Source organism: Podarcis raffonei, chromosome 6, assembly GCF_027172205.1.
Source record: "Podarcis raffonei isolate rPodRaf1 chromosome 6, rPodRaf1.pri, whole genome shotgun sequence".
NCBI classification, from domain to species: Eukaryota; Metazoa; Chordata; class Lepidosauria; order Squamata; family Lacertidae; genus Podarcis; species Podarcis raffonei.
In genome coordinates this window covers 90060076-90087478 of record NC_070607.1, presented here as the reverse complement: position 1 = coordinate 90087478, position 27403 = coordinate 90060076, and the positions used below count along the sequence as shown (strand labels likewise).

At 44.6% G+C, this 27403-nt stretch overlaps 1 protein-coding gene across 2 annotated transcripts in view; it reads left to right on the top strand.

Moving 5' to 3' along the window:
- The window catches only part of GATA5 (GATA binding protein 5), a 52898-nt gene that overhangs the window by 7647 nt on the left and 17848 nt on the right, over window positions 1–27403 (top strand). The window contains exons 1-2 of one of the 2 annotated variants that reach the window (XM_053394456.1): window positions 12130–12191; window positions 17549–18219. In XM_053394456.1, the coding sequence (XP_053250431.1) occupies window positions 17685–18219 (535 nt within the window). In that variant the 5' untranslated portion in view covers window positions 12130–12191; window positions 17549–17684. Of the gene's footprint in view, window positions 1–12129; window positions 12192–17548; window positions 18220–27403 lie in introns of those variants that run through there. The other variant, XM_053394455.1, reaches the window with a different exon arrangement.

The following is a 27403-nucleotide window of genomic DNA, read 5'->3' as shown; positions in this document are numbered from 1 at the left end:
AGTTCTTATAACCCGTTAGGGAAATGAATGACGGGCCAGCCTATTAATGTCCATTAAAAGCACAATAGCTAAAAATAGAAATTTAATGTCTGACACATTATATTTCCAGTGCTCAAAGGAAGCATGTACTCATTGTACAGAAAAATGGCCCCAACCCTGAACAGACTGAAAAAATCCCAACATACTCAGAAGTAGGGGGGTGGAACTGAGAGGGTGGGAAAAAATGAAGGAGGGGGACCCAGAAAAACTACCCAGTCGGGACTGGGCATGCTCTGTGGTTGTGGAATGCTGTTAGCTCAGAAATGAGTCCCATTGAGTTCAGTGGTGCTACAGTACTTCATAGTTAAGTGGGTATAGAATTACAGTGCAAGTACAGCTTTCCCCATCACTGTGAAGGGAGAAGCTGTGCCCAGCAGGCTGGGACCCATCTGTCTCAAGAGACAGTGGAGGAGTGTGTCTTTGGGGGTGAGGTCAAGCTGTTGGAAGGTTGCACACCTGCTTTGGCTGTAGGGAGTGACATGTTTTGTTGCAGCCGGGGCAGATGAAGGGATCCGATTGTGCTATAGTAGCCCTCTCAGGAGAGCAAGCTGGCAAGCTTGACTTGTTTTGAAGGAGAGCATAAAAAACCCTGCTGAATCAAGCCAATGGCCCATCCAGTCCAGACTCCAGCGTCATCTTCTCATAATGGTCAACCAGATGACTGGGAGAAACCCTCAAGTAGAACTCAAGCACAAAAGAGTTCTCCCCTTCTGTGGTTTCCAGCAAACCACAGATAAGATAAACCAGAGATCAGGGGACTTTCTGGTTTAGAGGAAAGGTGAGTCAGAGGCAACGTGACAGAAGTGTTTGAAATTATGCATGGTATAGAGAAAGTGGATAGAGATTTCTGCCACCACACCTCCCATAACACTGGAACTCGTGGACAGATAATAATAATAATAATAATAATAATAATAATAATAATAATAATTTATTATTTATACCCTGCCCATCTGGCTGCTCTTCCCCAGCCACTCTGGGCGGCTTCCAACAAAATATTAAAATGCAGTAATCCATCAAACATTAAAAGCTTCCCTAAACAGGGCTGCCTTCAGATGTCTTCTAAAAGTCTGGTAGTAGTTGTTCTCTTCGACATCTGGTGGGAGGGTGTTCCACAGGGCAGGTGCCACTACCGAGAAGGCCCTCTGCCTGGTTCCCTGTAACTTGGCTTCTCGCAGCGAGGGAACTGCCAGAAGGCCCTCGGCGCTGGACCTCAGTGTCCGGGTAGAACGATGGGGGTGGAGACGCTCCTTCAGATATACTGGGCCGAGGCTGTTTAGGGCTTTAAAGGTCAGCACCAACACTTTGAATTGTGCTCGGAAACGTACTGAAATGAAGCTGATGGCTGGAAGATTCAGGGCTGACAGAAGAAAGTATTTATTCACATGGCACATAGTGACACTACAGAAGTCACTTCCACAAGAGGTAGCAATGGCCACGAACTTGGATGACTTCGAAGGAGGATAGGTCAATCAGTTCATGGTGGATAAGCAGCTTCTATCAATGATGGCTATGTTCCACCCCTGTATGCTTCTGAATACCAGTTGCCAGGAATTGCAGATGGACGGAGCACTGCTGCACTCAGTTGCTGCTTCTCATAGGCCTCTGGTTGGCTGCTGTGAAAACAGAACACTGGGCTAGTGGTCCACTGCCCTGATCCAGTAGGTTCCTATGTTCTTATTGCTCTATTAATTCATTCAATTTTTCCAAGGGCAGCAGACAGAGTGATGATGAAACATTAAAACACAGCAACTAAAAACAGTTCAAAACATTCTGAAAAACAGCTAAAACCATTCTCAACTGGTGATCTCAGCATTGCCAGGAGAAATGTTCTTCAACCATCAAATGCCTTGGTAAACCAGAATGTTTTTAAATATCTCCTGAAAGTCAATAAAGAGGGAGGCAGATGCACCTCTCGAGGGAGGGCATCCCACAAAAGGAGAACCACCACCAAAAAGGCCCTGCAGCCCCCAATGTCAGCACCACCAAGAAGGCTTCATCATCTGATCCTCAGATCCAAGGTGGTTGGTACTGGGCCAATGACTTATTACCTAGCAAAGCAATGAGAGATGAAATGACTACAGGGCAGATATCCTGATAATTGCTTTACTAGCTTCTCTGCAGTCGTGTCAAGCAGAAAAGGTGAACTGAAGTTCTTCACCCACTCGCTCTGTTTTCTGACAAGCATCAGGTGCCTGGGTCATTTTTACTTTTCTGGAGGTGTCAAGGAAGGAGCTTGATTCTCCCCTCTTTCCATGGGAGTATTTAGGACTGAATAATGTTGTTGTTGTTGTTTAGTCGTTTAGTTGTGTCCGACTCTTCGTGACCCCATGGACCAGAGCACGCCAGCCACTTCTGTCTTCCACTGCCTCCCGCAGTTTGGTCAAACTCATGCTGGTAGCTTCGAGAACACTGTCCAACCATCTCGTCCTCTGTCGTCCCCTTCTCCTTGTGCCCTCCATCTTTCCCAACATCAGGGTCTTTTCCAGGGAGTCTTCTCTTCTCATGAGGTGGCCAAAGTATTGGAGCCTCAACTTCATGATCTGTCCTTCCAGTGAGCACTCAGGGCTGATTTCCTTAAGAATGGATAAGTCTGATGGACTGAATAATAGTCACTGTCCATTCTTGCAGGTCTGATCCAACCCACTTGAAATGAAGAGAAGCTGAGCAACGAATGTGGCTTTGCAGACAGAGGTAGGAATAAAGAGCAAAGACATAAGATATTGGCTGGAACTAGGGCCACATTTTATTAAGTCACGGTTTTTACAGGAGGTGGCAGAGGCACAGGAAGCCATCTGAACTGTTTTGGGTGAACAAGCCCCTGCCAGATTTATTTATTGAACAACATTTGCAAACTGCTTAACTGTAAATAAATCCTGCAAGAGGATAATGAGAGTGGCAGCCATTCCCTTAAGCCCCACTCATTTCCAGATAGATTATGCACCTAGAGCAGGGGTGGGGCAGCTTTTGTTTTCCCGCCCAGGGCCACATTCCCTTGAGAGTAACCTTTCAGGGGCCACTTGCTGGCAGACCAAGGTGGGTAGGGCTAGAGTCAAAAGTGCCCTTCTCCTCTCTTGTCCTGTCACTTAATCCTCTCTTTATGTGTAACAACATAAAAAGAGAGAATGGCCCATCTTGTCCAGCACCCTGTTCTCACAGCAGCCACCTTCTCTCCCCCCCTTCTCCACTTGTTTTTCTTTTTTTCTTCCACACCCTTCTCTCACACACATTTTCTACCACACCCTTCCTCTCTTTTCTTCTGCCCCTTTCCTCGCACCCTTCTGGGCAAAGATTACTCTTGTCAGAGGTCTGGACTAATTCATTACTGAGGATTTCCCCCTCCCTCCCTCCCCCTCCTCATCCTCCTCCTCCTCCCATCGCTCCATCCATTTTGCCCCCCTCCCTCAGTTCCTCCCCATACACACTACCATCCATCTCTCCCTTTGCTTTCTACCCACTGACACGAAACCAGGCCAAATTCCCCACCACTGCCTTCTAACCTTGCCATTGGGACATCAATTTAAGCTACACAAAAGGTAAAGGTAAAGGGACCCCTGACCATTAGGTCCAGTTGTGGCCGACTCTGGGGTTGCGGCGCTCATCTTGCTTTACTGGCCAAGGAAGCCAGCGTACAGCTTCCAGGTCATGTGGCCAGCATGACTAAGCCACTTCTGGCGAACCAGAAGAGCAATGGAAAAGCCGTTTACCTTCCTGCCGGAGTGGTACCTATTTATCTACTTGCACTTTGCAAGGTTGGCAACTGCTAAGTTGGCAAGAGCAGGGACCGAGCAATGGGAGCTCACCCATCGTGGGGATTTGAACCGCCAACCTTCTGATCAGCAAGCCCTAGGCTCTGTGGTTTAACCCACAGCACCACCCGCTTCCCTTTAAGCTACACAAGGACTGTCCTAATAGGGCTGCTTAGAGCAAGCAACTTCCACCACATAAATCACAGCTTCTACAGTAAACCCAGGGCTGGCCCAAAACATTTCGGAACCTAAGGAGAGCCACAAAACAGGGGGTGGAGATTTACATCCATACCAAGCGGGGAATAAAGATCTACTGGTAAATTGACAAAAAGGTGGAAGGAGACCTGCAGTGCCTCCTATTCACCAAGACGCAGCACAAGGAGCCTACGGAAAAGGTGGTGGATCCGGCCTCCAAGGAGTGTGTTGCAGCCATTACTGTCACTCAGCAATGACAGCCTTCCTTGGAGGCCAGATCTGCTGCCCCTGTGAGTCCTGCTGCCTCAGGCAGTTGCCTCACCTTGCCTCATGGGTGGGCCGGCCCTGAGTAAACCTAGTGGGTTTGGGGTAACCTTGGGCGTAGTTCTTACTGAGATGTCTGAGCTGAACGATTTCAAGACTACAGGTAGAGGCTCACATAATTACACCATTCAAAAATCCCCTCCACATTGAAAACTACTGTAACTGCCAGAGAGAAGGGTTCCAGTCTTGCCTTTCTCCTGACATACTTGTTTTCCATGTGCATGGAATATTTTGATATGGAGGAGAGTTCAGTCATGTGAACTGAAGTGGTCTTCTTCTTCTTTGGCGAACACTCTTAGCTGAGTAAGATTGTCTTCCCTGAACACGGTTTTCAAGTGTTCTCACAGTTTCCACCTCAGGGGAACAAGGCAAAACAATAAATAAATAAACCCTGGTGCAAAAGGAAGATGCTGGTGATTTATTCACCAAAGGTCCATCTTTCGGACTGGTGGATTGCATGCGATTAGATGGCTCATATTTTGTAAAGAAGGTTCTGTGAAGAGGAAGGTGAAGGATTCTGAGACACTGTTGGCTGGGAACCTAACCTGGTGAGCCATTAAGAACCAATCCTGCTCTTATCTGCATAACTTTACCTCTTCATTTGTATGGCAACACCCAAGGTTCTGTTTCCTGGTCACACTAGAATGTGACAGAATGTAGGGAGAGTGAGATGGAATGCTGGGAAATGGCTTTTGTAACACAAGCATCTTGGGCTGGGGTATTTGCTTATTGGAGTTTGTTGGGGAGGGCTGTTGCTGTTAATTTTATATCTCTTTATTTTGGATCTTATATAGAGAAAAAAATTAATTCCGTTGTGTACTAGGGAGAGGGAGGACGTATGTTCCATTAACAATTGGATGGTCCAACTTCCGCTTATGATTTGGAAAACTCTGAAGCCCATTCAGTCAATCATTAGTCCACCTGTCTCCCAGTGAGGAGCTCAAGGTGGATCACAACATAACAGATGCAACTAAAAAGACACAATAGTTAATATAGCACAACTCAAAATGTCATAATAATAATAATAATAATAATAATAATAATAATAATAATAATAAAAAATGTATTATTTATACCCCACCCATCTGGGCTTTTGAGTTCAACAGGACTTTTCAGCAGGCTGGATATGAAGTAAAACCAAGGGTGGGGCTTTACTGAAGAGTGAAGTCTTTTTGCTCCAGAAGTCATAATGTCTTGCTTTAGTTAGTCAGAAGCTCATTAGTGGTGCAGTCTTAGAAGTGGCTCAGTTTATTGAGGGCTGTGGAGAACAGCTCCTCCAGTATCACTGCAGTACCACCCTGTGAGCATTCACCTTGGACCCCTGTCCCCCACTCTTCAGTCAAACCATTGTTTTCTACTTTAATTCGGAACTGCTTGTACAGTGGTACCTCGGGTTAAGTACTTAATTCGTTCCGGAGGTCCGTTCTTAACCTGAAACTGTACTTAACCTGAAGCACCACTTTAGCTAATGGGGCCTCCCGCTGCTGCCGTGCCGCCGGAGCACAATTTCTGTTCTCATCCTGAAGCAAAGTTCTTTACCTGAGGTACTATTTCTGGTTTAGCAGAGTCTGTAACCTAAAGCATCCGTAACCTGAAGCGTATGTAATCCAAGGTGCCACTGTATTTGTTTCAGAAAGGCCTAAATACAACAACATGATCCTCCATTGAAGTGATTTACTGGTTAAAGGGGTCAGCAAATTTTTTCAGCAGGGGGCCAGTCCACTGTCCCGCAGACCTTGTGGGGGTCTGGACTATATTTTGGGGGGGAATGAACGAATTCCTATGCCCCACAAATAACCCAGAGATGTATTTTAAATAAAAGGACACATTCTACTCATGTAAAAACATGCTCATTCCCAGACCGTCTGATTGGGCCGGATCTGGCCCCCCGGGCCTTAGTTTGCCTACCCATGGGTTAAATGAATTGGTGCCTACCATAACAAAATGCATTTTGAGCTGTAGACCTACAAAGCACCCTTAATCTGGATTGATAAAGAAACAGTTAAATAGAAATAGAATTAAAACTATATTTATGTAGTTATAAAACTATATATAAATATAGTTTCATTCTTGAATTTGTTTACAGTAATTGGTTTTTTAAAGGATTGGGGTTTTTAGCTGTTCTCATTTGATACGTAAGCTGCCTTGAGTCCCTGTCAATGGAAAAGGGTGGGCTATAAATAAATATATAATCAAAATCATCATCCACTGAACTCAATAGGATTTCCTTTGGAGCGAGGATCTTTGTTCCCAACTGAACGCCACCAGGACTGGCGGGGAGGGGATAATTCCACGTTCTGCCGCAATATTAGTAAATCTAAAGGGGGGTAAATCCCATCTCTAAGGATGAAGCCCCCGACATTGCATGCAGGAGCTGAAAGAAATCTATCGTGCGCACTTACCACCTGGGAGTAAATCTCATTGAGCATTGGGAAACTGATCTTGGCTACACGTGCGTAAGATCGGGCTGCTGCAAGACTAGGCGTCGCAGGCCATTTTCTCCCCATTTTGCAGAGGGGGAAACTGACCAGATACATTAGCAAAGAAGCGATAAGGGCTTTTCCCAGCCCAGGGGACACCGTTGCCCCTTTATTTCTCTCTGCGATCATTTCTCCATACGCATTGCAAGACAACCACCGCAGCTTCGTGTGTCTGTTATGTTGCTCTTGTTATCTTGAGAGACTGCGAGTTGCTTTTTCGTGCTTTGAAGTCTTTTTAAAATTATTTCTATGTGATGTATGCTAGAGAACCAGGAGACTCCGGGTTTGTGGACTTTTATTTTGGCTGGAAGTGAAAGAGGAACCAGTCAGAGCCCGAACGAAAAGCTAGAGAATTTAAGGATTCTGAGCCCAGGAATTTGTTCTGAGTTCCAGAACGAAGTCGTTCTGCGAATTCCTGTTCCGTCCAAACGTCCATTTCAGCAGGGTCGTTTAGAGAAGGGAGAAGGGGTCGTTTTGCTGGGGGCCTTGCTAAATCCTTACGGTCCTGCTGCAAATTATCCCGAGATCTACCTTCTGCCCACCATCTTCTAAAAAGCAGATTATCAACCAGCAAAATAAGGCCACTCTTAGAGATTCTTATTTCAAATAAAAGTAGCCAAGGACGATGCAATCTCAGTCCGTTTAATAAAACCATAATAAAGGGAGAATGGAGATATAGCTGGATGTTCATGCATGCTTATTTACGCGGAAGTAGGACCCCCGATGGGGTTTACTCGGAAGCAAGTGAGCAGGAAAATGTAGCCCAAGGGAAATTCAAACGCCTTTTATGACTCTCGCTTTCTTGTGTTTGATCATTTGTGTCTGGATGTTTTATTTCTGTGAGTGAACGTGGTTGCAGGAAATAATATATATATATAAATTCATCAGAGAAGGGGGAGGAATTGGGAATAGTTAAGAGCTGAGGAAATTATCAATAATTTCCGGACTTTGAAGACGAAAGATATGGACGGGAAGTATCTTGGGATTCTACATCTCCACCGTAATACCTGTTCAGAGCGAGATTTCATCAAGGCAAAGAGTCTGGTTTTAGAAAAATACAATAAGGTCTCTTCAGAACCTTTCCTGCAATCTCCGTCTCAGGAAATCGCTTTCGGCTCCGCAGTGCAAGCCTAAGCAGGTCTACTCGGAAGTAAGCCCACCAAGTGCCATGCGATTTACTCCCGGGAAAGTATGTCTAAGACTACAACAACCTAAACCCAGAGAGGTTAGGCTGTAGTTCATCCTGGGAGTTCAGATCTCGCCTCTCCGCCGCAACCGTCTTTCAAGGAGGGTCCCAATTTTAAAAATAGTAATAATCGACACTAAAACCCAGTGGGAAAAGAAAGACTAAAACTAAGTTGTCCAAGGGACAACTGTCTCCAGCTACGTTACTGCCTGAAGCACGTCAACACAGAGGTACTAAATGCGTTCAAAGACAAATTGATTTTGAGGGTGGGGGCAGCTTACATTTGCAAAAGTAATGCTACTTGGTCATCTCTTTTTTTCAGCCCTAAAAACAGGGCTGTTGTTTTTAACAGCCATGAGAAGCCACACCTGTTGAACTACTGTCTGACAGGCAACTGCTCATAGCAGAGAGCATTTGTTCCGGAGTGGGGAGGTGGGCGCACGCTTGGTTTCCTCTTTATTCGCTTCTTTTAGCTGGATCTATGGTGCCGCAGACCTCGCTTTCCTCGGCGGTTGAGAGGTTCTCGGTTTCCTAATTTGTTCTGCAGCGGGAGAGGAGGTTCAACGAACATTCAGAAAGTCAGGGCATCTTTCTGATTCGAAGTCACAAGCTAGTTAAACCGAAGTCACTTCGATTTTTAGGTCAGTAAGACCAACCTGGGGCTTTCAGGTTTAAGGCTCCTCGCTCACTAGCTTAAAATAAGTCGCAGCCAGATGAAGACGAATTTCTTTGAACTTCGGAGGCCTCCTTGGTTCACAAATCTCTTCTTTAAAGGTGGAGCCTGTTTTTGATGAATGACCCTCCACATCCGATGGAATACTGAGCAATCCGATGTAATAATACTGGTTCGAGTCAGCTGGACCCAAGAAAGAGAGCAGGACTGCTCTGGAAAGAATTGCGCGTTTTCCTGATCCCCTTTTAAGTCACATCCAATTCACTTTGTCGTTTAAGCAACTGAGCAGGGAGTCGTTATTTAGGATATTATTCGAGGGCATGCGTGGAGAATAGAAGACGCCACCCCTAGTTCAGTGTTGTCTACACTGGCTGGCAGCGGCTGTCCAGGGAGAGAGACTTTCCCAGTTCTACCCGGAGATGCCGGACCCTGAACCTGGAACCTTCTGCAGAAACCAATTCTAGCGCAAGAGATTTGCAAATTAAGGTCTATTCGGAAGTCCAAAGAAACTGGTTTCGCCCTTAATTATCACTCCTAGCATTCCGTCTTTCCTGTAAAGAGCGGCCAGAGAGCAACAGGTGCTTGCGTTTAGACCACATAAAAGCAGGAACACTTATGAATTTAGGGCCTGCTCAGGGTACAACCCACAACCATTTTTCTGACGCCCCCCGAAATTATTTGAAGCTTCAGCCCGGATTGAAATCCACGAGGCTTTGATCGTCGTTTTTATAATGCAAATCAGAAATGAATAGGTTTCGGGTTTGATGCATCTACTTACATTTTTACGCTAATCTCAAGGTAGCCAGAGCCGGTAAATCTCACCTATGCGGATGTATTTGGAAATGCGCAAAATCCAACCCAAGTTTTCCAGCTAGCAGCCTCAAGTCTCTGGAAGTAAACAATCCAATCCTACCTCTGCGAGTTTGTTCTTTAATGGGGCTTACTCCTAAATAAGTGTGGCGATCCCATTGAAACAAACTACTTCCAAGTAAACATAGTTGGGAATGGGTTGTTGTGGCTGTAGGCTTTACGCACGGTTATTTGGAGGAGTAAATTCCATTTAAACTTAACTAGACTCGAGACTGCATACAGAATAGGCAGAATCGGGCTAGAATCAGCAGTGGGAAAGCCTCTTTCAGTCAGAAAGGAAAAGATTAACCGCTTAATGGAAATATATCAAGCTATACAATGTAATACTAGCTTACGATGATGTGGTTGGCTGGGTTGATTCGAAGCCCGGCCAAATCTGACAAATTCCTCGCTATCAGCCAGAAACCAGAATCGCTTTTTTATTTTCTTTTTAAAGGTCTTCCCCTCAAACTTTGACCTAGTAGCGCCATCAAGGATTGGGGGAGGGGCGAGATGGTTTTGAAACCACAGTATTTCTGCTTAATTCTGTTGCGCCCGAGGCAGAAATATACTTTTTTTAAAAGTCACCCTGTCCTGGAGCTTGAGAATTCACGAGCTCTTTCGCAAATCGTCTTCTTTCCCTGACTTTTAACGTCTAAGGGGAAGAAGCGTTGCATCCTCTCTACTTCAAATTTCGGCTGCTGTCGGTTCCAGTTCCGCGTGGAACAAGCGAGCAAACTCGCTCAATGAGGTTTCGGGACAGTTTCGTGAAACTGATAAGCTCGCCTTACAGCCCAGCGGCACAACTGCAAAGCGGTCGGTCGGTTTTAATGCACCCTAAAAGTTGCAAGTTCAGGGGTAAGTGTGAGGGTTTTCTTCTGCGGTGGGAGAAAGCTCGGTTTTCAGAGTTTGTCAGCTGGTGCTAGATATCGCTTTCTCTCTCCCCCCCCCTTTTTATGGGTCTTCGAAAAAAGCCCCAAGGCAAGGATGGTCCCCTTAAGTTTTAATCAACCTAGTGGATGTTACATATGAATATGCAACAATGTGAGCCTAGACCTGGTCGGTATCCGAAGCAAACCTTTCTGCTTAAGTCAAAACTTCATGCCGCTCATAATTTTGAATTGATTTCCTGGGTGAGAAAATCCTTCATATATTATTACATAGGTTTTTTTTTTAAGGTTTCAAATGAATGATAGCAAGGCTGCTCTCTCACAATTAAAGCCGGTTTAATTCGAGTCACTTTTTTAAGCGTGGGGAATGGTTTAGTTGTCTTAGACCGAGAGAATTTGCAGAGATATAGATATATAGATGCATGTCAGTTCCAGAGAATTCAGACGGGAAGCGAATACGGAATAACTGGGATTTAACGATACGAAAAACTTAGAACCTAAGGGAAAACGTCGACAAGAAAGGATTGCATAAAGGGGGGGAGATGTCGGCAAAATAGGGGTGAACGGTCAGAACAGAGAAAAATAATCGGGGGGGGGGACTGCCGAGAGATTGGGGAGAGAAAAACCCCTTAAAAGTCCCAGTGATGTTAATGAGATTTCCCAGAAGTAATAAACGTAGCACGACTCTAACTGCGTTGTTGACTCAGCTAGAAGCCCAATGGATTTATTCCCATGCAAAGGTGTTTAAGGGTTATAGCCTTCAAATTCCGCCCCCCCCCCCAGTTTTAATTATAGAAATTGATTCTTAACGAAGCTGGAGGTGAGATCAGAGGCCACAATTCCGAAGCAATCCGTCTTTAAAATGCTATCAAAACCGTAGCTAGGTCTGTCCCCCCCTCCATTCGTGGTGGGGAGGTAGCCGATTGGCAATCCAGTCTATCAAGTAACCGCCACGCACACCAGACATTTAAAAGCCAATTTCTCCCCTTAGATATATATATATGGAAGAACCATGGGAACTATAGTTTCCCCCATTCCGGGCACCCTGAACAAACTACAGTTCTCGCGCTTCTTTGGGCGAGGCGGGTGGGGATGTGCTTTCATGTATATTCACAAGCACGCACGATTTTCTCTGCCAGCCGGCGTGGCAGCTCTGGAAAGGAAATAATCGAGGGAGAAATCAAGAGGCCTTGGCAACGCAAGAGAAATCCATACCCTGCTTTAAAAAAATAAAATAAAAATCCCCTTAAGTTACTTTCTGGCTTCGGGGCAGGGAAATCTCCCAAACTTTTTTTCCACCTCCTTTTTTAAATGGTCGCCACCCAACCTTGCCCTACATGCCTCTCTCTCTCTCTCTCTCTCTCTCCAGCTTGCCAGGAGGTGGGGGGGCGGTCACGTGACGCGGCCCCCTCTCTCCCCCCCCCCGCCGTAAAGGGGCCGAGCCACAGATGAAGGGAATCACTTTAAGGCCGAGATTAGGCGAGAGAGGAGCTCGTCTCCCAGTCGCGATAGGCGAGCCGAGTCCCCAGCAGCTATCAGCGCGGCGGATCAGAGATAAGAGGCGCAGCCGGAGCAGCGGCGACGCAGCAGAGCCGCGCTTCAAAGGAATGGGCTGCTGAGCAAGAACCCCTTTTGCATTTTTTTTTTTTAGGGGGTGGGGTGGGGAGATACTGGGATTAGACTCCCTTTACACGCACAAACCCTTTTCCTTTTGCCTGGGATTTTTTTCCCCTTTTGGATTTTTTTTTTTTAAATTCTTATACTTTGTTTCAAATCGTCTCAACTCAGAAGTTTCATTGCTCCATCGTAAGTATCCCACTCTCTAAATTATCTCTCGTGCAAGCTGGGCTTATCTTCCCAGATAATGCCACACTCGGAGAAGTGGGGAAAGGGAACGGTTGGGGGGGGGACTCTATTAGCTCTGCAAAGACCCACTATTGATAACCGTGTCTGTGATTTACGAGTTTCCTGATTAATTCCCCCATCTTTTTTTATCTTTTTTTTTTTTTTTGCAAGGGTGGGGGAACCCTGTTCAGATAATGTTTTCCTACAGAAGAACTGATAGGGAAAGGACGCGCCCCTCCGCCCTGTTTAACGAGAGGATTGGTTATATAGGTGGGCCTAGGAAGCACATTCCTTTTCCCTATTAGATAGATCTTGCGGGGGATCTATCTCGCCGCCGATCCCCTTTACTGATTTTGCTTTCCTTGGCTCCACCCGAATCCTAAAAGCAAATACACTGGAGATTTTTACGTCCCATTTTATCATTAATGGCTTTCTACTTCTTTAGAACCTTTGCATGTATCCGTGCAAAAAAACAAAACGAAACAGCAGCAACCCCAAAACATTGCAATCTGATCTTGCAAATCCTGTTCGAGTTTTAATTCGGAGTTAAGCGCAGCTGGACTGACTTCGGAGTAAATCATGCTATCGTGAACCGCTTAATTCTGAGTTGGAATTCAGTGTGTTCAGCTTCTTCCTCCAATTTTTATTTTACTTTCTAGTAAACATGAAGCCAAACTATGCTTTACTCGGAAGTAAGTTTACTTCTGAAGTCTGTGGGATTCTAATCCTCGAAACTAATGGGGGGAATTCTTGTTTCCGCAAGGAAACCTGCGTAGGGCACCGAAGTTGGTTACCGATCCTACAGCTCGTTGGAAAGAAACTTAAATCTGTTCGAGAGATCCTCTCAAAGCGAGGTTGGCGCACTGGAAATCCCATTTAATTTCCGCGACAGCCTTTACTTTCGAGTGAATGGGACTGCAACCGAGGTCGCAGCCACACGAGCTGCTTAAGACCAGAGGGTTACTTTGGAGTAAAAGGTTATAGGTGTAGGTTTAAGTCGGCCTTCCGTAGTAACTCGTCCTGCTTTGGTCCCTGTGTTTCAGCAGCCAAAACCCGCTAACTACGTCAGAAAGTTTGCTGCTATTTTGTATTGCATAAAATTGTTTTAGTGAAATTAAAATACTGGTGCCCTCCAACTGCAGTGTTCATTTGCAGGGCATGGGGGCTTCCTATATATATTTTTTGAATATGTGATGGATCAGAGATCTGGATTTCCTACTGAACTCTTCAAAAGGGTTTCTACTATTTTCATTTTATGCATTTTTCCAATTTATTTATTTTTGGACAACAGCTGAATTATTTGCTTCCATGTAAACATTCAGAGGACTGTACTTATTCTATGTTTTTTCACCTCCTCATCCTTCAACTACTTTATTTCTTTATTTACTTTTTGAAACTTTAAAAAGAGCCATAGGTTAAGCACCCATTTCCAAGGTCACTAAAGTAGTTTTTTGGCTGAGTGGAATTTGAACACAGTCCACCCTCACCTCGGGCAATTCCTAGTCCAGCACTCTTAACTCATTGCTAGCTCTCTGAAATGTTCTAGCAGAGTGTTGCTTTTATATCTGGGATGAGGTTTTGGGGTTGGTTTGAAAGTCTGTATTTTAATGCCACCTTCGTGGAAGTGGATTTAGTGCTTTTGGTTTTCTCCCTCAAAATTGTCATTAGGGTGGCAAGTGGCTATTAGGATAGTAGTGTAATTTTGGGGAGAGTTTTCACAGATCCGAATTATCCAAACCATTATGGACAGAGGAGAGAGGACAAATAATTCAAGAGTGTTCCAAGAAAGAAGAAAAACTATGAACCCCTAGATTATAACACTTGGGTTTTCCTTCCAAAGTTCTGGGTCCAAAAATGGCTCACCAAATTCGGCACGACTTTTTTCCTTGTAAATGGCATGGAGCACGAACTGTAGTTCAAGCAAATGGGAGCCAACTAATTGAATTTAGGCCCTGCTTCTGAGTAGACTGGCATAGAAATCATAACCCAAGAAAATCCTTAATAAAAACAATTAAAAAGAAAAAAATTAAATCATTTGCAAATAGTCTTAGCAGCAGTAATATTACTAATATTTATTTTTTAAATGCAATTTGTTACTACATCTATGGTGGCAAACTCTGACGCCAGTTGATAACCCCTTTGAGGACAAAAATTCTACATCCACTTACCTGGAACTTGGTTCTTTTCAAAGAAGTGGGACTTATTTACACATATATGTGATGATTGGGACAAAATCTACTGTGGATCCTGGGAGCACGCAGGATTAATTGTTAGTACTTAGCCCAATTCCAAACTCAGTTAAGAGCGACTGTGTTGCAGTGTATCCTGTTAAGCTGCTAGCTTTCTGTCTAAATATTATAGGCTGAGCTTTCAGATGTAGTTCAGTGGACAGAAAGTATCCTATTTATGGCTTGCATTTATATTGGCGCAGTGCATTCACCACAACGGGCAATGTGGTTCTAAACGGGCTTCATTATCCATCTGGGCTGATGCAACTTAACCCTGACAGCGCTTTTGGGACCGGGGTGTAAATGAAGTTGGAGGCTGGGGCATCAGTTAGCACACAATCCACTGGCCTAATAAGGACAGCCAAATGAGACCAAAAGTCTGTTCTGTGTTTGACCGTGGCCAGCTGGATGGTTCTTGTTCCTTCCTGGAACCTGGCCTTCCAAAAGCAACTTCTTCTGAATAGATTCCTGGTGTCCATTAAGCACTTATCGCTCATTGTATTTTAGTTTTATATGTCATATATATATAATCTTTTCCCAAAGTTGGTGCCCATCACAACATCTTCTGGGTGTAAATTCCACATGTTGTTTGTGTGCTAAGTGTTTCTCTTTCTTATTCTGAAGCTTTCGGCCGTGTGTGTGTGTGTGTGTGTGTGTGTAAGGGGCTTTAATCCTTTGCATTCCTAGCAGATGGTAAGCTGAGCTCCTTTGGGAGGAGTTATAAAAATTAATTAATTATCATTAACAATAAACATGCAGAGGATTGTACTGCTTTTTGTTTCATTTTGGTAGTCTGTTCTATTCTGGGGGTTTAGGGGAAGTTACTGTAATATGGTGGTGCTTATGATATATATATATATATATATATATATATATATATATACACACACCGCCCCGCAAGAGCACCACTGCTTACGCTTAATTATCTTAGTCGGACACATTTCATGCAAATGTGTTCTCCATACTCACCAGAAGTATTTGTAAGAGATTAGCTTTTCAACTTGGTGGCAAGGAAGAACCTTATCAGGATGACACCGCTTGCTCTTGGTTAATTCATAATAGATGGATCAATTCACTCACAGCTGAAGAGGATATTTCATCTGGTTAACAGTGTCATTCTTGAGCCTCAAATGGGTTCCATGTGACTTTCTGTTCATAAATTATATTTCTGCCCCTGCAAATAAAAAATAAATCACTTAAAGTCAGAATGCTGTTATGCTTCAATTCACAACTTCTGAATATAGCAAATTCCTGCTGGGTGGCATATGAAGTGGATCCCCGTCCTTGAAAGTTTATGTCACAGTGAATTTGTTAGCCTCGAAGATGCCACAAGACTCTTCAATGAATCTTCTTGGAGTAAGACTTAGTTGGCTGCAACTCAGTAGTATTTCATTTACTAATCGCTAGAGCATCTCAAAGTGGATTCAGCTACTACTTCTAGAGTAAACCAACTGCTGTGGTACTCAGGTTCTGATTTTGGGTCTTCCATAGGCATCTGGTTGGCCACTGTGAAAACAGGATGCTGGACGAGAAGGGCCTTGGCCTGATCCTGGAGGCTGTTCTTATGAGGGTGATAGGACTACCTCAAAATGAGTAGGCTTGAGCTCTCTGCCACTTGCTCCCTGTATAAGGCCCTGTCGGGAAGTGTATTTGGAGACTGCAATGCACACTTGCTAGGGGATCAGCACCACTGACATGGGTGGGTCTAAATTCCATGTAGCCTCGCAAAAGAATTTGCTTTTAGGGCACAAACAATGCATTCTTGCATTGTTTGTAAAATACTTTTAAAAATAGCCAATTGTTCCACTTCTCTTTCCGTCTGTCAGACTACAGATGCAGGCTGTAATCCTCAACTCATTCATTGCAACATAACCCTATGGGGCTCAGTGGGTTAATGCTGGGTAGGCATAAAGAAATGGAAGTCACCATAGTGTTGCTTATACACTGGTGGGGTGTAGTATAGGGATAACTGGAATCTACATGAGTTTGATGTTTAGTGGCTTGTGAGCTGCACCGGGGTCCAGATCTGAGAATGCAATCCTTTGCAGACTTTCTTGGGAGCAAGCCTTTTTGAACTCTGTGGGCCTTACTTCCAAATATACATGGATGGAGGGCATCAGTGAGCTGCAAATGTCTCTCCTCTGGCTTCCGATTGCCAAAAGTGCTTCAAACACAGCAGAACTGGTCGGCTGGTGTCCAGGACAGAGTTGTCCATCCCTTTGCCCTTAGCAACAAAGCTCTCCAGACACTCACCCTCTGAACCTCACAGGGATATTGTGAAGATCTTACCTTTTCCCTTAATTGTATAGCTTATATTTACTTAGCTTTATGCTGCCCATGCTGAACACTGAAGTTGTACATTTCATAATTTAAAAATGGCAACAGCAATGGGGTACCTGCATGTTTGCTACCTTGACCTAGTTAGAGAAAGGGCAATATATATATATATGAGAATAGGCTAGGATATGTAAATGGAATGTGCTGCCTCTTTATATTTACCAGCCCTTTTCAAGTCATTGATGCAAAAAAATTATAATATCCAGTTAAATAAGTTTTTTTAGGAGACATTTTACTAACTGATGATCTTTGACGGTCAAGCTGCTGTTACAACATGTGAGCAAAAGAAATTTTTAAAAATGTTGAACACTCTCCAAATTTCAAATGCTGTGAGTTCCAGTCTTCCTTCCCATCTTTGCTGTGATGTTCAAACCACTCTTGCTAAGTTTTTTAGGGCAGGGATGGAAGCTACGGGAAGCAAAATGGATATGTTTGATTAGAGAAAAATCATTGTTTACATTTACTACTGATAATAATTAGAGAACCCCTTTTGAACTTTTTATGTGCAAAGGGAAATGAATGAATTTGAGACATTTGGGTCTGAAGATTGGGTCAATATTGCTTAGCAGATAGCAGAGCAGCTGGATGTTACCCTAGAGTGAATGTTTTGAATAATTTCTTTTATGTAACTGACAGATGAGCAAAAGAGGGGGAAAGAAAAAGGCTGGATGAAGCAACTTGTCATTTGCCAGAAGGAGCCAAGATACAGGACTCAAAAGCATCTCTTTATTTCTCCTCTCTCCTGTGTTCCAGGTGCCTGAAACCTGCTTCAGTTGTATCGGCCAGGGGGGATTAAAGAAGTTCTTCATGTCAAAGCTCCGACCCTTGCCGTCCAGCTGCCTTGTTTGTGCCCCACCACCTGCGCTGCTCCTGCCTTGAAGGATACAAAATGTACCAGAGCTTAACTCTTGCCCCCAACCCTGGCCAATCGGCATACTCCCATGACTCCAGCAACTTCCTGCACTCGCCAGCCAGCCCGGCCGTCTACGTTCCCACCAGCCGCATGCCTTCCATGCTCCAGAGCCTGCCTTACCTGCAGAGCTGCGAACCTGCCCACCAGGGCCACCCCCTGAGCAGCCACCCAGGATGGGCGCAGCCGGCCAGTGCCGAGGCCTCGCACTTCAATGGCAGCAGCCCCCATGCACCGCCGGGCTTCTCCTACTCTCACAGCCCCCCTGGCAGTAGCGGTGCCGGCCGAGAGGCAGGCTACCAGAGCCCCTTGTTGCTGGGCACCGGGGGGCGCGACCAGTATGGCAATGCTCTGGTGCGCTCGGTCAACGGCTCCTACTCCAGCCCTTATCCTGGGGCTTACGTCAGCTCTGCGGAGATACCGCCATCTTGGACTGCGGGACACTTTGAGAGCAGCGTCTTGCACAGCCTTCAGACGCGACAGGGGGGCTTGCCTGGCCGGAGACCCACGTTTGGTATGTAGCGTATCTCCCACTAATAGAATTGTAGAGTCAGAAGAGACCCATGGGCATAGCTAGGGGGCAAGGGGGGCAGCTGGGCCCCTAAATCAAGTAAATAAGTAAAGATGCTTAACTAAAAGTAGAAAGATTTTTGGCAGGTTTTTCTGAGCACTTGGGGTCAAAAGAAAGTAATTTAAAACAATGGTCATTGAGACATTTCATTCCGAATCTGCTGGACAGAGCCAGACAGAGGATGTTAACAGGTGGGTGTCCTGACCCTCCCCCAACATAAATCCTTGCTATACTCATGAAGAGACCCAAAGGGTTATCCAGTCCAACTCTCAGAAACCATTCCAAGGGAACCTGGTTTTCTGCTATTGAGGACCTTTTGATTCTGGGTAGGATACTTTTTTCAGACCTGAGGGCATTATGATGGAGGCCTTATCACCCGTTTCTTTTGTCCAGAAATTATCATTAAAGCAGTTGCTTAAAAAGCACCATGAAAGTCCGCAAAACCTGTCAATGAATGTTAAAGAAGTGTGCGGTCTATGGCCCGGTTCACACATAGCATGAAGCTGAATGGTGGCATAATAACATGAATGAGGAAGCACACAGATGCCCAGAGTATCAGCCAGAGTTGTTTTGTTCCTCCTTGGGCCGTTCTGCTTCTGCCTTGCACTGACTGAAGCCATGGTTTGGCTTGGTGCATCATCCAATCCCAGGGTTGTGGTTTACCTCACTTCTGATAAACCATGAGCTGTAACCAAAATCTGTCCTTATGGTTTGCCGGTGAGTGTTAAACCACAAGCTTGAGTTCAGGCAACATGCAGCTAAGCCAAACCATGGTTTCGCTTGATGCAGCAGCAGAATGACTGGAAGCTCAGAACAACCACTGTCTCATTTCCAGAAGCCTGCATGTTTGCTTGTTCACGCTAAGCCATGGTTTGACCTGGCATTCTATGCAAACAAGGACTATGTCATACACTCATCACACTGTGTTCAGTACATGTCTGTTTGACCTACAATCTGTCTCTGGTCTTAATTTGTCATAAGCAAACCCACCGCAGTTCCAGAACCTGGAAAATTCTGTAAATCCACTTTGGGGATGGGGAAGCTATGGTCCTCTATATCTTTTCAGACTCAGACTCCCATCAGTCCCAGTCAGCATGGCCAGAGGGTGAGGGATGATGGGAGCTGGAGTCCATCAACATTCAGAGGGGCAGAAATTCACCATCCATGGCCTAAGAGTGCTTTTAAGGCTGTACTGAAGCCAGTATCTAGTTGATTTGTAATTGGTTCTCCTCTAAGGTCGGCTGCAAATTATAGGTCTGTGAAAAGGGGATTATTTAAGAAGAAGCTTCCAAGAAGTGTCTGAGTGACATTGGCTATGATGGCTACCCTTGGTGTATCTGAAAGCCAAGCCAAGGCAAGAAGGCATTTGGGTCAACACTGTTGAAAATGGAAAGCTGAACTAGATTGATGGCTCTCTTGGTGTTCTTAAGCTGGTTTGAAATTGGCTTCAAAGTTTGTCCCGGAGTTTTGTTTTGTTTTATGTGGGTGCATGCATAACTACATCATTCATTTTAAAAATACTAAGTCTCCCTTTATGGAATAATCTGCTAGAGGTAGTGTTGTAAATGGGGGCAATGGAGAGAGGGATGAGATGTAGCAACCATGGAATATTAGAAGAATGAAAACTTTGGCCAAAACAAATCCTCCCCACACCCTAGCATTCAAGAATCTCCTGCCTTGGCTTGGAAGTGGTAAAAACTATTTGGGGGGTTCTGCATGCATGGGACATGGCTTTGGAAGCCAAATTCTATCCTTGGTGTGGCCGCAGACAGGCAATATATGGGAACCCTTCAGTTTAGAATATGTGCCTGATCGCTGTAGTTAGTGTTCAGATGCAAAGGAACTTGAGGAAAACACTTGGATATTTTTCATGCCCTATATGGGAAGGAGCAACGTAGATTGTTTCAGGCAATGAATTCATCTGCTTGTCTCTCAGTAAGCGCTTGTGTGCTGGATATATTTTGCCTGGCAGTAGCTTTCGATATATTCATAAACCTAGGTGCATTTTGCTCAGTGTCCAATTGCTCTGTGTCGTTATATATCTGTTCAGGTGTTATGCCGTTTCCTAGGCAAAGTGACTTCTATTCAGTGTGTGTGTGTGTGTGTGTGTGTGTGTGTGTGTGTAAAACTGCTCCAAGAGGGAGAAAAGGCTTTGATGGCAATGCTCTGTATTGTCACACTACATTGTATCAAATGTTCACAGCACTTCTGAAGTATTTGTACGAATGCAGATAGCAATGGGGCTGACATGAGACTGAGAGTGCAGGATCTAGCCCAATGGTGTGCAGTCAAGTGGACCAGGGGGACTAGACTAGTCCTCTAAATGTTCCTGGTAAATTAAATTATCAAAGCCTGGCGCCTCCTTCCTAAAGCCTGGGAAGCTTCTGCCTGGCTCAGGGAGGGAGGCTTGATGCTCCAACAGGGTCCAAGAGCTCTCCCTTCACCTTCCTGGTTTTGGGAAGGAGGCAGGAGGGCTGCAGTATCTTGTCAAGAGGCCTGGAGCATGTGACTCCCCCACCCCATTGCCCCTGCAAGCTGGTGCCTCTGGCCTTACTGTTCCCCTGCAAAAAATTTCACTGCACACCATTGGTCTAGCCTGAAGTCAATGTTCATTTGGAAGTGAGTTGGCACTGATTTGCATGCGGGGCACTTGCGCCTAAGTCTGCTTCTGAGTTCATGACTTCCAGATCTGAACTAGGGATGGTGTGTTCCCTGTGCCTCATCAGCATATTGCCCTTAGATCTTTACCCCCATCAAGAGCAGCGCGAATGGGAAGGAATTCTGGGGTCAAATGCTCATCTATATCAAACTTTGGCCTTGCTTTGCTTTGCACATGGATTGGGTCTGTGTGGGTGGGTGTAAGTGTGCACATCTCTTATTTCTTTTGAATGAACAACTGCACTCCAGTGGGTTTTCCATCAATTTTCATAAGTAGGGGATTTCAGAATGGAATTGGAAAGTCTTGATTTAGCATGGGGACTGCACTATGCTATCAACTATTTTATATGCCATTGCAGTGTATTTTAGGATAATAGCATTAGGCTATTATCCCATTATTATTGGTTTATTATCCCATTGGGCTGGGAGGCAACTGGGCTTTCTCCTGGGAATATTTTGGAAGGGTTGTAGTTGTAGGAACGTGGTGCCTTGTGAGGATTTTGTCTTTCTGATGACATTTCTCGTTAGCTGTCACCTGTTAACATAAAAAAGTAAGAGGTGGCACTCTTCAAATGAAGGGAAGTTTTCAGCACTGCAGATTAAAAATAGGGCCATCTTCTGTTCTTTGGACATTTGACTTAAAAATCCAGTTTCCTGAGATTTTATGTGTCGCTTTAAAAGAATCCTTTCAAAACAGGCGTCTGAATTCCAGTTTTAAATTGGTGGGCGTTTATACTGAATTGGATTATGGCTCAAAGTTTAATGCTTGAAGTTGCAAGAAGAGTGACTGACAAGGGAAGGTTGACAATCCAACGGAAAATGGAGCTAGTCTCCAAAACACACGCATGAACTTTTATATCTGTACCTTGATGCCATGTAGCCTGGTCCTATGCATGTTTACTTGACTGTAAATCCGCTGAATTCAATTAGGCTTCCTCTTAAGTAAGCAGGCAGAAGATTCTTACATTCCATTCCACAACCAGCCCTCGATTTTGCCGGGATTCGTTGCTTCCAAAACCTTTCTCTCTCTTCCCAAACCCTTCCTTGCGAAACTTCAGAAGGGAAAAGATTTTTTGTTGTTGTCGCGCCCTTCCAAAAGCTGCCTTGGTGAATAGCCTTTCTATAGTCACATATAGGCTATGAAAGAGCCACGGGTTTACACTTTCCCCATGGAGTCAGAAATAACAGCGGTGGTTTCGGGCGCCCGGAGTAATCTGCCTCCCTCCACAATATCCATGTTGTGCAGCTTTCAGAGGTGACGCTGTTTGGTGTTTAAATGAGGTGAGCAGATTTACAGCCGTTTCGCCTTTTAAAAGTAATTTATTGGGGTAAATGAGTTGAGATCTGAACAGACTCCAAGGCTCCTAATTCGCCTTCGCCCAAACAAATCTCTCGCCCTCGCCGGCTACGTGCGCCGTGGCACCATCCATCAACACCCGCTCAAAATCGCCCAGCCATAGGACCATCAAAGCCGCTTCGCTTCGCTTTGGGTTCACACTGCTTTTTTAAAAAAAAGAAAAGAAAGAAACAGAAACAGAAAAGAATCTCAGTCAAACGCACTTTCTTAAGCAGGCGCTTGGTTAATAAAACCTGCCTCGATCTGGTTCCTGCAACTGTCCCTTCATTTGGGCTTTATGTTTGTTCCGAAGTCCCTTTTGAATCCTTTTGAAAGACGACTTAATCTTTTGTTATCTTGGCTGGATGGCCCTGTCTCTGCTTTTCTCCGCCCTTTATCTTTATCCTAAGAACAAAGCAGAATTAGTCCTCGACTCTTAAAAGGAGAAAAAGTGTTTTAACCTTGAGTCCCACCGCCAGAGTGAACGGAAAGGCTTCGGGAGTAAAATTTGGGGGTTGTGACCCAAATCCTACCCCCCACCCCGCACCGGGGAACGCCATTCTAAACACTGCCTTTCTCCTACTTTTCATCGCTGGAAATATTTTCGCATTCGAATAAAAGGAGCAAGCAAAGAGCCCTTTGCGAAGTGAATTCGCCGCTGCCCTTTCAGTTCAGCTGGATTTTGCAAAACCCACGGAACCAGGTCTCCCTAGCATAGCAGGAAATATTCTTGAATTTCCAAAAGGCATTGTTTCTGTATTTAGGAGCTGCAACCTGTAGTTTAGACAGGTCCTGTGCATTTTTATTCAGAAATCCCACTGTCTTCAATGGGATTTACTCTCAAGTAAGTGATCAGAAGACTGCAGCCCTAATTAAACCAGTGGAATTTTTATTATTATTTTGAAATAAGTTTAATTGATTGCAGTATTAATCTACCCCCCCCAAAAAAAGTATGGAGGTTCAGGCTTGCAGTTTAGGATTTACAAAATATTAACATAGGTGTTTAGTAGGCAATAAGACTGTTAATCCTGTGCCTAGGTGATCTGGGAGTAGATCCCTGAACACAAATTCCCTAAAAGTGGAATTTACTTTCGAATAAGCACATAAGAAGTGAGTTGAACTTAATTCTGTGGGGCTAGTAGGCTGAAATTCTATGTACTAGTTGTGTGCATTATTTCCTTAAATTCTAAACTGATCTTCAGCAGAAGAGTCCAGGACGGGGTGTGAAATAATTCTGGATATGAAAGTGGGAAAATGCAACATTTTCAACCTGCAAGGAATTTCCACAATGTAACAACAAAAAGTTGGGTCCCTTTACACTTCCATCCGTATCAAAATGGCATGTCTTTTCCCTCCCTGCTACTTGCATTTGGAATTTTCTCAGCCGTTTAAATCAATATATTAAATTGCAAATATGCATGTCATTAAGAACTCCTTGCAAACATAACCACCAGTTTTTCACTTGATTATTCTCTTTTCTGAGCTTGCAGAGATCAGAGTCATTGAAAGTATGAATTGTATTCCTAAGTCATGCTTAGAGGAGGACCGTTGAAATAAATAACTGAAGACTGTTGATTTTCAGAGTGTCTACCTGGAATATGACATATTGTGGATGGCATTAAACTGCCCAGCACATTTACATCCCCGTCAGTAACAGTTTTGCAATCTAAGTTACAGAATTCAGTCTACTGATCATTTTGTACAGCCATACGTCTGCTGAGGTTTGGGGTGTGTGGTTTTATTTTATTGTGTTAATGGAAATTGTTGAGCTGTAACAGATTAACTTCATCAAACAAGTGATCAACTAAATTAGTTAGATATTTGAAATGACTTGTCTTTGGATAGGGGTGCTAAATCATATTAAAAGTCATATCAACTGTTAAGCATATTTATAATTTTCATATCAAATCAATACATTCCCCCCCCTTTATGTATCATTATACCTTCTAATAGTTCAGTGACTATAATCAGCATTCTTGATAGCGCAGTCCTCTGTTCATTTACTCAAAATGCAAATCCTGGTTCCAGTTGTTCTTACATTCCAGTGCCTTTAGGATTGCACCCTTAATCAGGAAGTAAACCCTACTGAGCTCAGTGAAAGTTCAGAAGTAAACATATAATAAGACTGGGCTGTTGCTCTGTGATGTGAAATGTATCCACAGGGATTGATGGTGAGAGGGATCAGTTGAATTTGCGTCCCTTGGCCAGTAAAGCGAGATGAGCGCCACAATCCCAGAGTCGTCTGCGACTGAACTTATCGGTCAGGGTTCCTTTTACCTAAATATCCTTGGAATGGAGCAATGCTGTGCATCACTGAAATAAATTACCACTGAGGCAATTCCTTTTTCATAAACTGTTTAAGCCTTGCTTATGCCTCCTTCATTGTTTGCTCTTAATGTTCCATGAGCTGCAAGGGTTGGTTTCTATTAATAGTAAGCATTCAGTACTGTTTTCTCAGTTTGAGAACTTGATACTTTTGTTTGTTTGTTTGTTTTTAACTTTACAATGGCTTGGCTAAGTACATATCACTTGATTGCAATCCAGAGTTAAATGTCGAGATATGAAGCCCGGTCCATGTTTCACTTGGAAATAAACCAGTGGTATGCAATTAAGCTTTCCCATGAAAGAGTTGAGGGTGGTTGTTTTCTATTTTCTGGTATGGGTACATGTGCACAACACAGTATTTACCTGAAAATCAAATGCTTTCTGGTTGTTTCCCTGGTTTGATGATTTTAACATAGAATATATCTCTACGTATCAGAGCAGGTACCCCTTTAACAGAGCAGCAGATCTGTGTATTTTTAAGTTGCTGTATCAAAAATGAAGGGATACGGGTGGCACTGTGGGTTAAACCACAGAGCCTAGGACTTGCCGATCAGAAGGTCGGCGGTTCGAATCCCCACGACGGGGTGAGCTCCCGTTGCTCGGTCCCTGCTCCTGCCAACCTAGCAGTTAGAACGCACGTCAAAGTGCAAGTAGATAAATAGGTACCACTCTGGCGGGAAGGTAAACAGCATTTCTGTGCGCTGCTCTGGTTTGCCAGAAGTGGCTTAGTAATGCTGGCCACATGACCCGGAAGCTGTATGCCGGCTCCCTCGGCCAATAAAGCGAGATGAGCACCGCAACCCCAGAGTCAGCCATGACTGGACCTAATGGTCAGGGGTCCTTTACTTATCAAAAATGAAAGGGCTAAAACAAAACCATATAGGTAGTAGGTGACTTATTTTAAAACGAGGCTCTTCTTTGAAGTTGCCTGTGGAATGACTTTTAAATAGATCCTCTTTACAACAATGGCCACTCATTGTATAGAAATGGGAGCTTATTGTCTGAAGGGTTTATAACTGGAGCTTTATATCAAGTGTATAAATACTGAAATAAATTGAACGTTATTTCAGTAACCAAAAATGAATAGAGGGGGAAAGGTGGTCCTTGATGTTTTATTTATAAAGAATAGATCACAGAATCTTAGAGTTCGAAGGGACCCTGAGGGTCATCTAGTCCAACCCCCTGCAATGCAGGAATCTAAACTAGTGTCCATGACAGGTGGCCAACCAACCTTTGCTTGAAAACCTCCAAGGAAGGAGAGTCCACCACCTCTCATTGAAGTTTGTTCCACTGCTGAACAGCTCTTACTGTCAGAAAGTCCCCCCCCCCCCCGAATGTTTGGTTGGAATCTCCTTTCTTGGAACTTGAAGCCATTGGTTTGAGTCCTACGCTCCAGGGCACGAGAAAACAAGCATGTGACTGCCCTTAAGATATTTGAAGATGGCTATCATAGCTCCTCTCTGTCTCCTCTTCTCCAGGCTAAACATACTCAACTCCCTCAACCATTCCTCATAAGGCTCAGTTTCCAGACCCTTGATCATCTTGGTTGCCCTCCTCTGCACACGTTCCAGCTTGTCAACACCCTTCTTGAATTGTCAGTTTTCTCCTCCTCAGTGTTGCTCTGCCACCCAATAGCATTTCTCCATGTTCCCTATACAGAGGACCTACCATTTGCTGGTTCTTCCTCTTCCTTCAGACATAGCCAAAGAAACCCTTTTAATTATTTTTAACCTCTCTCTCTATTGATTAGGGACGCGGGCGGCGCTGTGGGTAAAACCTCAGAGCCTAGGACTTGCCGATCGCATGGTCGGCCGTTCGAATCCCTGCGGCGGGGTGAGCTCCCGTCGTTCGGTCCCAGCTCCTGCCCACCTAGCAGTTCAAAAGCACGTCAAAGTGCAAGTAGATAAATAGGTACCGCTTTATAGCGGGAAGGTAAACGGCGTTCCATGTGCTGCTCTGGTGCCGGTTCGCCGGAGCAGCTTTGTCACGCTGGCCACATGACCCGGAAGTGTCTGCGGACAGCGCTGGCTCCCGGCCTCTAGAGTGAGATGAGCGCACAACCCTAGAGTCTGTCAAGACTGGCCCGTACGGGCAGGGGTACCTTTACCTTTACCTTACTCTATCGATTAAGGGTGCATTCCTGTACAGTGGTACCTCTGGTTACGTACTTAATTCATTCCGGAGGTCCGTTCTTAACCTGAAACTGGTCTTAACCTGAAGCACCACTTTAGCTAATGGGGCCTCCTGCTGTTGTTGCACCGCCGCCACACAATTTGTGTTCTCATCCTGAAGCAAAGTTCTTAATCCGAGATACTATTTCTGTGTGTAACCTGAAGCGTCTGTAACCTGAAGTGTATGTAACCCAAGGTACCGCTGTATTGGAGTTTTTGGGCAATGTTTCTGCAACCCCAGATACATTCTACAGGCATCACAGCTACACCAGTCAAACTCCTCTGATGCCATGGCTGCAATGCAGCAATTTGGGTGATATACTTCACCATGCCTCTAGGACATGGTTATGTGCCTATCATTGGGCAATACCACCAGTTCCGGCACAGGACATTTCCCTCCCATTGACTTCAATGAAAGGCAAGACAACAAAAGCCACTCCTGTGTCAAAAGCCTCCCATACAACTTTACCATGGAAGTGCATAGGATACAGTGTATCTTGACACCCAATTGCTGGCCATCACCTTTTCAACTTGATGATTGCAACCTGGAAAGGGAAGAGGAATTCCCTGGTGCAGATTTGATCTGGAAGTCCCCTGAGCATGCCTGTACATGCTTTGCAAACTGCACCACAGGGTT